Source organism: Electrophorus electricus, chromosome 14 (assembly GCF_041902795.1).
Source record: "Electrophorus electricus isolate QZ-2024a chromosome 14, ASM4190279v1, whole genome shotgun sequence".
Lineage (NCBI taxonomy): Eukaryota > Metazoa > Chordata > Actinopteri > Gymnotiformes > Gymnotidae > Electrophorus > Electrophorus electricus.
In genome coordinates this window covers 19320645-19335780 of record NC_137510.1, presented here as the reverse complement: position 1 = coordinate 19335780, position 15136 = coordinate 19320645, and the positions used below count along the sequence as shown (strand labels likewise).

The 15136-nt window shown below is 38.3% G+C and overlaps 1 protein-coding gene across 1 annotated transcript; it reads right to left on the bottom strand.

The window, feature by feature from the left end:
- Window positions 1–9927: 9927 nt before the first annotated feature.
- cmtm8b (CKLF-like MARVEL transmembrane domain containing 8b) lies at window positions 9928–14454 on the bottom strand. The gene is made up of 4 exons (XM_027023210.3): window positions 14272–14454; window positions 13028–13201; window positions 12729–12848; window positions 9928–12170 (listed from the first exon to the last, which is right to left on the bottom strand). Exons 1-4 carry the CDS (start codon window positions 14422–14424, stop codon window positions 12084–12086), a joined length of 534 nt encoding a protein of 177 aa, XP_026879011.1. The 5' UTR covers window positions 14425–14454; the 3' UTR covers window positions 9928–12083.
- Window positions 14455–15136: the final 682 nt, after the last annotated feature.

Genomic DNA, 15136 nt, shown 5'->3' with positions numbered 1-15136 from the left:
TTAAATTAAACAGGAAAAACCTCAACTTGCCTCTTTTCATCTGAGACTTTTCATCTGTCTGGTTCTCCTGTCTGAACTGTTGTGAAACCAGAGCTTTTTTTTTTTTACAGTCTATTAGAACTTTGGAGTAATTTTTTTTGTTGTTACAATGAATATACAGTTCTCTGTACCATTAAATATTCTATTTTAACTACTGTAACATTATAACATCCTTTTTTCATATCATAGGCAATATGTGAGACCTAGGATGGTCAATTACCCACCTAAAAATATCTTGGATTCCACATCTGTTGGATGTATTCTACAATATCCAGTTCATCCAGTTCATTTTGATAATTGTTCTATATTCATTATGGAATACCTGTTACATATGATGTGTTCTGTTCTTAATTAGATCACATTCACATAACAACAACAACAACAACAATAATAATAATATGTTTCATTTATATATTCCTTTCTCATACTCAAAGTTGCTTCACAAAAACAAAACTGGAGGAGGGTGATGAAACTACTGAGAAAAGAGGTATGTTTTAAGTTCAGTTTTATAGAAATGGCGAGATTGTGGTAACGTGTACCATAGATTGGGGGTCATGACACTGAAGGATCTGCCCTTTGCAAAGACCAATCTGAATTTAGGAATCTAGAGAAGATCAACATCAGAGGACCTAAGTATACAGGTATGGGTGTAAACGTTCAGCTAAGACGGGGGTGTGAGACCATGTAGAGATTAGTAAAACAAAGTCATTGGTAAGAAAAAAACTCAGTGTAGATGTGGGAGCCTCAGTTCCTCCAGTGGGTCTATGGTGGGTGGGCTGTTTGTCAGCATCGGTTCCTCTACTGGCAGCTTTGGTTCCTCAACTGGCAGCTTTAATTTATCTTCTGGCAGCTTTGATTCATCTAATGGCAGCATTGATTCATGTACAGGTGGGACTGGGACATTTTCTGAGATGGTTTGTTACCAGTGAACACGTCTAGTCCAGTGTTGGCATCATCTCTGCAGTAGCATGCAAACAAAACAAAGATGTAGGTTAGATCTGTAAAGATGAACACCACAATTACAGTCCATATACAGTACATGTACCAGTGATTAACATGTAGCTTGGGTACTTTTATCTGTAGCAGTATAACTAAAAGGGAGGGCTAGATGGTGACCACAGTCTTGAGGGCTCTCTGAGACACTACATTCCACCCTTATCAGTGTCCCAAACCTAAAATGAGTGCATGAAGTGACCACCAAATAAACCACCACTGCCATAAATGAAGGCTCTACCCCCAGCTGAAATCTAACTAATTCTAGGAATTAAGAGAAGCCCTGCATTTTGAGAGGGCAGTAGGTGAGGTGCGTTATAATATGCAATGAGTTCAATCAGATACTGTGGGGTCAGACCATTTAGTGCTTTATAAGTCAACAAAAGAATTTTAAATTGGATTAAAATTTTAAATGGGAAGCAGTGCAGAACTGAAAGAAAGGACTAATGTGGTTGAACTTTCTAGTCCTCTTTAGGACTCTGTCTGCTGCATTCTGAGTTTATTTAGTGAGAAAAACATTACATTAATCCAAGATTGATGAGATAAAAGTGCGGACCAATTTCTTATGAGGAAATTATATGTCTCAGTTTAGCAATATTACATAAATGGAAAAGGCAGATTTAGTAACATTATATATATGAGTGTCAAATGTGAGATCGGCATAGTAGTAAGTCCTACGTTGTTTACAACAGTTTTGGGTGTTACTTTGTTATGTGAGCAGGAAATGTTTAAACTGAATGCATAGCTCAGTGGTTAAAGGTACTCAACTTGTAATCAGAAGGTTGCCAGTTCATGACTGTTGGGCCCCTGAACAAGGCCTTTAACCCTCAATTGCTCAAGTTGTATTCAGTCATAATTGTAAGTTGCTTTGGGTAAAAGTGGGCATATTTTATTAGAATGTGAGAGAATACTAGCAGCTGAATTTTGAACATACTGAAATGAGCAGATGGTTTTGCCGATGAAGAGAGAGTTACAATAATCTGGGATGATATGAAAGCATGAAGCAGAGTTTTAGCATCTTGTTTGGTGAGCATGGGCCAAATATGAGTAGTGTTGTGGAGGTGTAAAAAAAACCCATCACATGGTGAAGTTCACATGGTTTTTAGTGAAATGATCACACATCCTGTGGTTGACATGGAATTCCAATAATACCAACAGTTCAAATATCAGCTCTGTAGCATTTTCTTCTGGTCAGTTATATGGCATCTGAAAGTAGAAGGAATGGTGCCTCTCCCTAACTGCAAAGGCACGGTCTCCAAGCCAAATCTGTGAAGGGGCACACAGCTAACACATCATGACAAAACAACAGTTCAGGCTTCAAGAGGCTCCACATTTTAGTTTACCACTTTTAGATTGTATTTTAAAGTTTATTTTGTTTTTGAATGTTGCAGTATTTGAATTGGATCACCACATTTCCCTAAATCTCCTGCTATTGTTTCTGTAGCAACATAAAAGTTCAAATGCTTTATGAAAAGTTCAACAAATGTGCCACATTATTTGTTTCAAAATGTTGCAAGCACACAAAAAGGTCATGCATTTGTAATTTCTCAGATTTTAATGTATTTGTGCATTTTTCATCCAGTACTGAGGACCAAGTGCACTTTTGTCGTGTGTAGAGGACTATTACATAATTGAGTTATATTGACTAGAACCATACCTTTTATACATGAAAAACATTTCATGGTATAGGAGGAACCTATATCAAATATTTTGAATACTGTTACTGTTAAATGTCCAATATTCATTGAATATTGCCAGAGCAATATAGCACAAGACTAGACTTAATCCATGTTCAAGTGTGACGCTGGCAGCACAGAGGGAGCAAGAGGCGTGGTTGCTAGAAGGTGCTCTTTATTTTCCATAACTAAAGGCACTAGCATATAGCAAGAAAAATTAAACAAAAGGTAAGTGAGCTTGTCGTGGTTTTCCATTTCGGTTCTCCAACAAGTAATCCGCTAATGCACAGCGCCGTTCCTGCTGACCTGCGGGTTGAAATAGTGGAAAGGAGAAACAAGGGACAGGTGCACATGGTTAGTAGGCTGGTGATTGGGAGGGGGGTAGGTGTGTACTGTGGTCCTCCCAGCGAGTGGGCGTGTTCCCCCTGCTGGGAGACCAGCCACCCGTGACATCAGGAAACTGGACTTAGCTGTTTAGTTATCCACAAAATCCAGGACAGAAAATTAGATTTGAGGTCTGATGCATTATTCTGAATTACAATTATACAAGATAACCTTTTCAGCATCTTCTGTTACTGTTAACAATGCAGAAAGTTTAAAACACCCCATTTTTTAATGGATATGAAATCCTATTGGTTGAATGGTTGAAATAATTGCATATTTTAAGTGTTTAGGTTTACATTTTTCAGTGACAGCAAAACTTAAAATTATTTTGTAATTTTGAAATTAAGCTCAGTCATTACAGCACAACAGGCATGCCAGATAAAACAAAACCTTTCTGGACTTATAGGGTTTTTACTTTACAGCAACAGAGGTGCAGTGGGAAACATAATAGACTTATTCACATAGGTTGTGACCAATAAACTGTCTTAAGTAAGCCAATAAAGATCAAATTTGTTTGTTTAAACGCTGAATGCAATGAATAGTGTCATTTGTTAGCATGCAGGTATTAGAAATGGCTTGTCTAGCCTATGAAGAGCAAAGGAACCGAAGAGGTATTTAACTCCAATGATACCATTTTCCAAGATAGCTAGCTAGCTAGTTATATGATAATAATACTATCTCACCTCTAAAGGATCCTCATGCAGACCCAAATCTGTGCTCACATTGCCTCTTTATATGTGGTGTCTGCAAGATGCTCAAAAGGTGCTGCAGACAACTGCGTTTTGAAGCAGAGCTGGTCACTTACAAAGTCAAATCATCTTAAACCACAGAGGGTTAAGTTTAACGTTCGTGCAGGCAAGGGCACCAAGCATAAGTTAATTTAATGCTGGCATACCTTTGTGTTATTAAATACTCTAATCACCCCTCATAAAGTTTAACAGTGTGCATATCACTGTGCCAATTTCATTCATAAACTGAAAATTGTTCTTTAGACAGCACCTTTTCTGCTCAGATTGCCATGTGTGAACATACTCTAAAGAATGTTTTGAACATTCTGTGTGATGCTCAAGGACTTATCCTCGTGCTATTCATCAAGGCATGGCAAATAGGCAAGAGATCTTTGCTGCTAACCTCCTTATGCACCTCAGACTTAGCTAGACACTTAGAAACCCACTGCACAGATGTGCTGAAAAGACAGGGGAGACCACCATATGTTTTATTGAGTATGAGGTTAAACTTCAGTAGCTTATAAGGTCAAAATAAGAAACAGGCTCAAAGATTTGCATAATTGTAGAATTACTAAAAATTAGTCATAACAACACGCATTTGAAAACATTCCTAAAATGTGTTATTTAGCTACATCTTGATCATGGCACCACTAACCTGATGTTACTTATTTTTATTGACATTACAATTGTTTACGCCTAAAAGACGACATTTTTCAGGCATACTCCAAATTTGGTTGTCCAAAATTTGGTTCATTGTTGCCCTTACTATTACCCTGTGTAGGGTTCTATACTGAACAGTCCATATATATATATACAAATTCAGACACATCCACTAACACAAAGCAGACAAGCCAAATAATGTCTGGGTTTGCAACAGTGCTCATTTCAACAAACAACTGTGCCTCTAATAGGCAGTATGGCAACAATAAGAAGAAACATTGCTTAGTAGATATGCTAGGTTTTTAACTCTTTGAGTAAGATCCTATGGAATCTTAAGCTGTGGGTCTTTAAATTTTATCCAACTTCATGCACGCGCACACACACACACACACACACACACACACACACACACACACACACACACACACACACACACACACACACACACACACACATCATTCCGTCCTCTTGTGCCTGTCTTTATAGGAGGCATGAGCAGCAAGCAGTGTACTTTTACTCTTCTGTGCAGTGCAGCTCTTGTCTTCAGCTCTTTTACAAGGAAGAGAGAGAGCCAGAGCAGGCTTCCACACAGTTTGCACCGTCATTATGCACAGACGCCCTATCTGCAGAACTCCTTCACTGTTGCACTCAGACACACAGCATATATCACGTCTACTCAGAGGTCTCTGCCAGCACCACAAAGCTGGAAAAGTCAATACAACTGAAGACAGCTGGGGAAGGAATGTGCTTACATGTAATTTACCTGAATGGAGTGATTTGATGGAATAGTGTCTTTGGATAGGTTTACCTTATATAAGGCTTGTGGGGTGGAAACTAGTTATACAGGCCTTACTCTACCTTGATTCCCAGAGCTCATTTACATCAGATCCATTTACTCATACTTTTTTCTTATAGTTGCATGCAGTCAGAATGATGAGCAGTGTATTGTCAAATTGCACTCTGTTTCTGACAAGGATGCTGAGGGACAGACTCCCTCTGTCCCTCCGGAACTGAGTCACCAGGTAGCTGTAGCATCTGGGGCAGCTACGGTTGCTAGCAGAGCATGTTCAGCATGGACAGTGCATCTACACCCTCGTCCTGCCAGAGAACGTGTCAGAGCAGGGTGGATGCTGGCTTCCAGAAAACCTTGGTAGAGATGAGGGTAACAGGATTCAAGGAGAGGATCTACTCTGTTTCACTAGCCTAACAGAGACTACAACACCTGGAGGTGGCAGTGGACAACTACACTCAGTGGCTGTAGCGGGTAAGTAATCAAGTAGGTGGATAGGCTATAGCTGATGTTTGTCAGGATTGCAAAATACATGAGAGAGTAATGTCAAGAAAGGTTACTTGAATAGGTATTATGTAACATATTTACAAGGTTTATTATAACTGGATGGCTCCTTTTGACCTATTTGCCAATCCATTTGTGTAGATCTCATTTGGTGACATACAAATTAATAAAAGGTTTTACTTCGGATGCTGTTGGCAATCTAAGGTAGCATGGGAATTGGAATACTGTGTACTGGTACTGATGTGACCTATGGAGGCAAATGTTAAAAACATGAATTTCAGGTAAAATCTATTCATTCTGTCTTTCTATAATTCATTCTATCTTTCTGTTTGCCCTTCTCTTGTCTTACAACTTAATGCAGTGCCCCACATCAGAGTTGAGGAGATGTTGCAAGTCTATTTTTGTATACTTTTTATGTCCATATTGAAATCCACTTTGGCATATCTATATCAGCTTTCTTTCTATTCCTCCCTTTTAAGTGCTGGATAAAAAACACTAAGCCCACTATCAAAACTGGAACATGGCTGAATGCAATGGGAACAGGCTATTCTCTTTACCATTCATACTTAAGCTCCCCAAATAGACATAACTTCCATAACAAGCTCACTGGCAGTGTTATATACACTTTTTAGATAAAGGAGGCCAGTTTACATAAATAAGAGATGAACCCATCTGGATTGCTTCAGCCTTTTGGATCTATAATTTCAGTAGAGACCCTTATTTGCTAGTGACCTTTGAGAGAAGTTTTTTTCCATTTTTCATTGTTTCAATGAACTTAAAATGAGTTTAAAGGGATTTTTGTATGTCAATTAGTGTGGAATTTCTAGAATTCCAGAGGTCTACTTATAAACAGATTTGATAAGATGTGTTTAAGCAAGTGTTTCTTTACTTATGATTGTCCCTCTTACATCTATTTAACCCAAATCCCTGTGAAATCAGACTACAGCCAGACAACATTAAGCATTGCTTAATTTTCAGTAACAGAGGAGAATTTCCACTGAACTGTGTAGTGTTCTAGTGTGAGAAGCCGTGCTGGATAAAGATTAGCCCAGGCTGAAGGGCTTGAAATGGAGACCAGTTGTGTGCTTGCCTCTGATCACCTATGGCTCCTGGCCATAAAAGAAGGGCTTCAAGTCTAGTCTCACATACCCGCCACTGCCAAAGTGACTGTATTTGTGTGGGTGTATGTGTGTGTTACCTAGTTAGTTTCTGCTCTTTTTATTTCACTGTTGGCTCTGCCAGTGTTGAGTTATTGCAGTTTTTGTGCCGTTATTGTGCTGACCGAATGCTTTCGGCCCATTGCTAATTGTCACCCTGACCTTAAAGTGCTACAACAATATTCAAGAAATGAGTGGAAGACCTGGGAGAACATTGGACTGTGTGTGTACTCATTCAGAACCATCTTGGTGTGGCCATGCTGGAACTGTCAGACATATAAGACACAGATTATGGAGGCATTACTGTGTGAGACTGCTTTAAAACAAGCCTACTATTGTATTTTATCTTGATAGTGATGATTCCTGAATGAATAAGTTATACATTTCTCCCCATCTTGTATATGAACATGAGATCAAATGCACCATTACCGTGAAGTAATGTATTGCTTTTATGCATTACATAATCACAAAATGCTGAAGAACTGCTGTGACACCGTAAGGAAACACCACTGGTTTTGGAGGTCTGCACTGGAGTAATATTAAAATAGAGTTTTAGTGTGCTGTTGGATGGTAAGTTGTGGCCATTGTGGTTAATCTGACCTTGAAAAAAGTGAATGGCTGTGATGGAGCCATTAGGAAGGTTAAATGGGTGCTCTGGCTACTATGGCAGGCAGCTGGCTCTTTGGTCCAGTGGTCAGAGCTCATGTTTACCTCCTGTCTGGGTAGGGTGGCTGCCTTCAGCTTTTACAATGGCATGAGCGATTCACAAGGGCAGAATCTGGATGAAACTCCCTGACTGCAAAGGAGCTGAGCATGTACTAAAAGACTTGCTTTGTAAACTTTTGATTTTTTAAAATGATTTCCTTTATTTATTTATTAATGTTATTATTTATTTATGATTTCTCATGCAAGTTTAAATTAAACTGATAATGTGTGTGTGTGTGTGTGTGTGTGTGTGTGTGTGTGTGTGTGTGTGTGTGTGTGACTGTGTGTGTCCAGTCTGAGGATTATGTTAAGGGCAGCATAAAGAAGCTCATGAACCAGCTGGACCTCGGCAGCAGTTTGCTTTACCAGACTGTTCATTACACAACGCGACTGACAAACATGAAAACACAGGCACAATGATACAATACAAGTCATGTCTGTTCAAACATTAAACCAGCAGTTTACTGCTTGTCTGTGCAAAATCCTAGAGGAGCGGGTCCTGGGCATGGAGGCTTGCCACTGCACTGAGCTGGGCTGAAGAACAGCTGAGTAGGACAGGTTTTGGAGGATCCTCACCTCCCAGAGCTCCACAATTGACAGCCTGGACTTCACTCTGGAACAGGCCACCACCAACAACGCTACACTCTACAGCCAACAGCTATGGGATTCTGTCAGCATAGTGCACCATTTTTATTCTCTGGATAACGATATGCAAACAACACAGGGAATACAAATCTTTTCTGTAATAGTGAATGTGGAATTATGGAATATTAAATAGAGTTTGTAAGACATGAGACTTGAGACTTTGTAACAAAGTCTCACTGTTGAGAGTTTTGGGATGGTTAAATCCTGGAAAAATCAGTATTCTCTTCAGCTTCGATATACATTAAACCTGCAGATGAGAGACAACCTCATCCTCAGATCTTGGCATTTGCTTTTGCAGTGTCTTGAAATCATTTTATTTTGACCATTTGCAATTTGGCACTACTAGATATTTACTATGGCAGGCAGCTGGCTGTTTGGTCCAGTCGTCAGAGCTCATGTTTACCTCCTGTCAGCCTGGGTAGGGTGGCTGCCTTCAGCCTTTACAATGGCATGAGCAATAAGATTTTCACAAGGGCAGAAGCTGGATGAAACTCCCTGTTTGCAAAGGAGCTGAGCATGTACTAAAAGACTTGCTTTATAAACTTAATTTTATTAACTGCCTTAATTAATTTGTAATTTTGCTCCCCAGTAATTGATTTTTTAAAATGATTTCCTTTGTTTATTTATTAATTTATTTCTAATGCAAGTTTAAATCAAACTGATAATGTGTGTGTGTGTGTGTGTGTGTGTGTGTGTGTGTGTGTGTGTGTGTGTGTGTGTGTGTGTGTGTGTGTGTGTGTCTGTGTCTGTGTGTCTGTGTGTGATTGTGATTGTGTGTGTCAAGTCTGAGGATTATGTTAAAGTCAGCATAAAGAAGCTCATGACCCAGCTGGACCTCGATGAAACTATATTTCCTCAGGATGTGGAACAGATTATAAGATTGTGAATTCAGTGAAACAGCATGCCTCAATATCATGAAATTCATTGATCATTTAGTGCATTGCAACAGATAAAATGTTTCTTATTTTCTTCTGGTTTAAAGATTAAATAATGAAGAATATTGTTTATGCATTGTTTCTTTACTTATGACACCTTCACATTCATTAAGCTTTTTGGACTGTAAGTACTGAAGCTTCTTGTAACATTTATTGTTAATTAAAATATCAAATGCTGTCTAGTGCAATGCTGCTTTCATGCCAATGTCATGTAAAGCCTCATATATGTTTATTCAAATGTAAATACTGTGCAGTTTATATATATATGCTTTCTTTTTCCCCTCCCCTTGTTTTTGCTTAATATATGTTTGTTCATGTGCAATTATGTGTCTTGCTACTGTAATGCTGCAATTTCCTTTGGGATCAGTAAAGTTCTTGTCTATCTACTTGTTTTATAGCAGTTATTAAAAACATACAACCATAATAAAAAGTTTAGGATTTTGTCTGGTCTTGTTGGCAGTGCTGAGTGAGCTGTATCATGTCCAAGGAAGTGTAGATCAGTAGTTTTTGATAAACCATATTGTGGTAGGCAACACTGTGCACCTCCCTGCAGCTGTAAATTAGCTTTAAAGCAATGCTTATTTCATATTGTATGTAGTCATTAATAGTCATTAATGCTTGATTTGTGCATTGTGTTGATTCAGCTTGGTCACATCTATTTCTTGTTTGTGAAGGTGTGAGTGTTACAAATCACAAGGATAGGAGAGTATCCAAATGCAAGGTGTAGTTTAATACACAGCAGATGCACAGAAAAACAGTCCCCAAAACACAAAAACAGAAAACAGGCAAAAGGTAAATAAATTAATCAATAAATAAATACTGGAGTTCAGAACAACAGGCAGTAGTACAAAATCAGAAGGCACAAATGGTCAATGGACAAAAAATGATCAAGGCAAACAATTTTTGACAAAGAGAGTGAGGATGACCTGTCAGAGATGCTGGGCTGGACAATCTGGACCACTGTGGGGATGTGACAGTAAGGACAGTCTTTGTGAGTGTCTACATTTTTGGTTAACCTACCCATTTCCCCCATTAAGTGTATTCTAGTTCTGTTTATTGTGTTTGCTCAATAAAGTGTGTGTTAATGAGCAGAAATGATGTCTTTCAAGCCTTTTGCATGATGATTTTCCTCTCATATGTTGGTGTTTGTTTGTTGCTCTGCAAGTTTTATTGCAGGTATTTGGTTCTCTGTCTGGAGAGCATTGTGTTCCAGCCAACAGGTCAGCAGCAATATGCTCTGAGAGTGGAGCTCACAGATGGGGAGGGACAGCAAGCCACTTTGCTCTATATCAGGTTCCAGCTAGTCAGTGAGAAACACAACTACAGGTAAAAAAAAAAAAAAAACTACGACTACTGGGACCAACACATACCAGTTGTGCATGAAAGTGTGGTGCTGGTATTGTGTAGGAGGCCACTATGGACATTGTCTAGGGAATGTTAGTATTGAAGTGTTTCCCTCAAACTCTGCTCCAGATTTCTACTCCACCATTACAAGCCCATCTTTCTGGTTCTACATGTCTCTTTGCTGAGGCATGCTTGTTTCATCAGTCTGGGACAGTTTTTATTTTGCCTTTAAATCATCCCTCCTTTTGTTGTGCTTTGTTGCTTTTATAAAGGTTGGTGATTTGATGCTTGTGGGCCATTGAATCTGAATAGTAGCTATTACTTCTAATGGCAAAACACTGTCAAATATATTGGCATCAAATAGCACCATTTTAAATGATCCAACTACTCCCTGCATGCCACAACCATGATGATTTTACCTGTAGACATCTGAGGCAGCAGGACCACACATCAACCAATGACTATTCATTATTACTTATCCAAGAAACTCATGGCTTGGAATGGTGATACTGCAACTTGTTTTGCAGTAAGGAACTACAGAGTAAGGATGCCTTTACTGATGATTGCCTGTTAAATTAGTTTTACAAAGACTGTGTAAAACCTTTTTGGAGGAGAAAGAAATAATGTGTTCTCATCTGCTTCCTTTGCAATGGAAATGCATACAACTGGATTAGGACAGCACATGGCCCTGCTGGGGCTGAGCTGCAGTTTCCTATATACACTACACTGGGAACTTTACTATTTATGGGATTATGTAGGATGTTGCATAGAGTCAGTGTTTGTTTGTTTTTAAGTTTTCTTTATTTCTTTAAACTATTTTGATTGATAAATACCATTTGTTTTCTTTCTTTTGTTTTGGTATAGACTGAGCTATATGTCTTACTTCCTTCTCAGTCTTCCTAATCTCATTAGACTTATAAAGGCCTGATGTATAAAAAAGAACAGACATAAAATTCATGTCAAGACACCACTGGCTGGCATTGCTCAATATATTTTCTTCAAGACTGTGGATAACTATTTGTGGTTATTATTCACTGTGATTATACCTTTTCTCATTTTGAAATACTTCATTTAGAGATGGTACACTGTATCACTTTAAAATATCAGTATACATAATACACAACCAGCATACTCTCTCTTTCACTCACACCCACACACACACACACACACACACACACACACACACACACACACCCATTTATATATATAGATGTTATATACATCCCATTTTCAACACAGCTGTGCCATTTACAAAAATAGAGTACTATTATTAAAATCGTAAGAAAATTTGCATCTAAAGTGAAAAACAATTGAAAATCTATCAGTCTCTGAACAAAAACCGTGAAATTCTTCACACTTGACAAACTGCACAAGAATGTGGATGTCCTGGATTCTTGCATAAGGTTTATACGATTACAGTTGTAAAGAGACATAAAAAAATATTAAAAAAGAAAGTTACTCTTTGCAAATGAGACTGCAAATGGACTCGTAGTCACTGCATTTGTTCCCCAAGAATATTTGGTTTAGGCATCATCACTTTTGGATCTCCAGGATTTGTAGCATAAATATGCATTTACTGCATAACAAAGCACCACCAAGAATGCAAACACCTGAAAAAAAGAGAAAGTTGTTTTTAATTCAGTTATTGTTATATTCATTTGAAGGAAGCTGTGTAAGGAATCAGCATTTTCTGATTAGAAAGAAGTGTAAGAACAATATGTACAACTACATGCATAATCATTAGCAGAAAAATGACATGTATAAAATGTTTTTATATCCTTGTGTGTAGACCTACATTTCTGCATAACTGGTCCTAAACATTAAACATTACCTTAACCCCAACCTCTAATGCGTTGACCTTGATCTTTAACCTGTTCCAAACTCAAACCTTCACTTTCATCTTAACCTCAATTACAGATAAAAATAGTTATTTCTATTTCTTGTGGGATCAGGATAACTTTTACAATGAATGTTTTTTGCATGATGCTATTCACAAATACGCACACACAGGCACACACACGTCATCTCTTGTAGTTTCTCACATCTAACTTTATCTGTGAAAGCATTAGGAAAGAAAAGAAGGAGAATATTTTACAGTAAATGTGGCCATTGTGTTCAAGTGTGGAAATATAACTTGTGCTGAATAAGTGAAGTGACCCTCCTCTTACCGTGGAAGCCATCCAGCTAGTGTAGTAATAGCGCCCCCTAATGGCAGATGTTACAGATGCAGCATTAATCACTGCAGCTGTCATGTAAAGAACAGTGGCACTGCTGTTGAAGCACAGTCCCTGTGGACAGCAGTAAAGTGGAACATTGCAGTTAAAGCTTCATCAACATTTTAGTTTCTGCTAAATTCTTTTCAATGGCTAAAAATAAGAGCTGAGTTCCACGGCATGGATGCTGACCAAACCCTTTTCCTGGAGTATACAGCCATATGTCTCTTGTTATTTGATGTGAAACTACTTACAAGAAGTGTCCATGGGACTTGGGGCATCTTTACATGGGTTGTGGTCAGGTACAGTAGAAGGTGGCAGACAGTTAGCACCCAGCAAACCACTGACACAAACATTACCCAGCCCAGTGCAGGGACACGAACATACTCGGTCCCACCTAGAAGAGTCCACACCAGGAGGCCACATACCTGGTGAGAAACATGAACAGAATAATATATTACAATAAATAAATAAATAAATCTGATCCTCATATGTGAAATACATGGTGTATTGTGTGTGGTGTATTAAAGTACATTTGTGCAATTACAATAATAAGATACACTTATTCTTGAAATAATTAATGGTATGAAGGAAAAAAATCACAAATATTTAACAAGATCAGTTCGCGCAGATCTAGTTTTGTTATTCACTATGAACTGTGTGAATTCTTAGTAATAAGTCCTAAGTGATAAGTTTCTGTATTACACTATATACACACGGCCTTTCTTCCTGTTATAAGAAACAAAAGAATTTGTCCCTGAAAGCTTGGTGTCACAGGAAAAGCTGTCAGATAGACCTAGCTGGAGATTAAACCAAGTCAACACTTGGATGTGATTCAGAATGGATTGTGGAAGGAAAACGAACAATAAGGGAGAGAGGAAGAGTCTGTTTGCCAAGCTGTTCTGGTTTGTTCTCTTCCTGTCATCTGTGGAATCTAGATACCCCTCCTTTTCATTAAATCCAAGTTGGAAACTTGATTTGGTACAGATTGAACTAATTCTGTTATCCAGTCTTAAATAACCAAGTGTGCTAAAATGCTTACTGCCATTAAAAAGGCCTACACTTTCTATGTCTGTAACTATAATACATAAACACAATGATTATATACAGTTTTTGATTTCTTTGTCAGTTTCAGTATTTGCAAGACAAGGGCAAAGCCAGTGAGTTGTCACTTTAGCCAGACTACTTCTAATTGTGGCCTCGTTTAATGCCATTTAAAATATATATATCACAGCAGATTATTTTTGTCATTGCGATTGTTGCTACGTTTATTATCGCAACAAATAAATAAATAACAAGGAAAAGTCAATCACAAATCACGTGACAGTTCAAATAGTCCACATACCTGACCTACTGTCTAGCCCTACGTACGGAGACTCATTACACAGATTAGTTCAGTTTGCTTATCTTGTTAACATGTTTATTAATTGCAAGACACATTTCTTTTACAAACTGGCTACGCTGCCTGCAAGGCTAAACATTCACAAAATGTACTTACTATTTCTCCAAGCATAAGCACTCCTGACGGAGAACAAACAAAATTCTTGTCATAAGACAGAGAAGAACGTGATAGGCCTAAACTGTCCAAGTTCGAACTTTTACTCGTCCTGTTTACTCTGTTAAGTGTGCTGGCCTCCGGGTCTTCCTCCATTGTAATCGACTGATACAGTGCGTATGTGTCTGATGGGGTATTATGCTTGTGATGATGGCTATGGGTGGAAGTTATCCTTTTGCGGACTTCAGGACTAGCGCCCCCTATCGCAAACCAAATCGAAACTATCGGAGAAAGTGGTTGCAGATCCACATAAACGTTCCACCATCAACACAGCGTACAATTCTTTTCATCTAACGAAGAGACGTGCGTCCTCCGTCGACGAATGTGGTAAGACATTGTTTAGTCCATTTAAAGCTGGCATTGAGTCTAAACCATAAAATAGCATCAAAAAGACAAAACGAGACTTAAACTTGAGAATCTAAAGCCGAAAAGACGTTTTTTTCCTGCGCGGCTTTTATAAGCCGTCGTCATTCTTTCACTTGTGAGAAAATACATTTACCACAAGGGGGCAGCAAATCATTACCACTAATCTCTCCGAAACCGAACTCACTTCGTCTCAAATAGCCATAATCCTGTTGCATTAGAACGCGACATGGGACTATAGCATGCTGAAATAGAGAAGAATAAATGTTATTATATTTAGTACATTTAGTCAAATATGCAGGTTAGATATTAGTGCATCTTTTATTGTCATATAGCTAAGTAGCCTATTCAATTTAACTAGGTGATTTTTAAATATAAAATATATTAACTAATACTTTTTGTTCTATTGTTCCTTAATCTTTATATTGTATTACTTTCTCTCCAG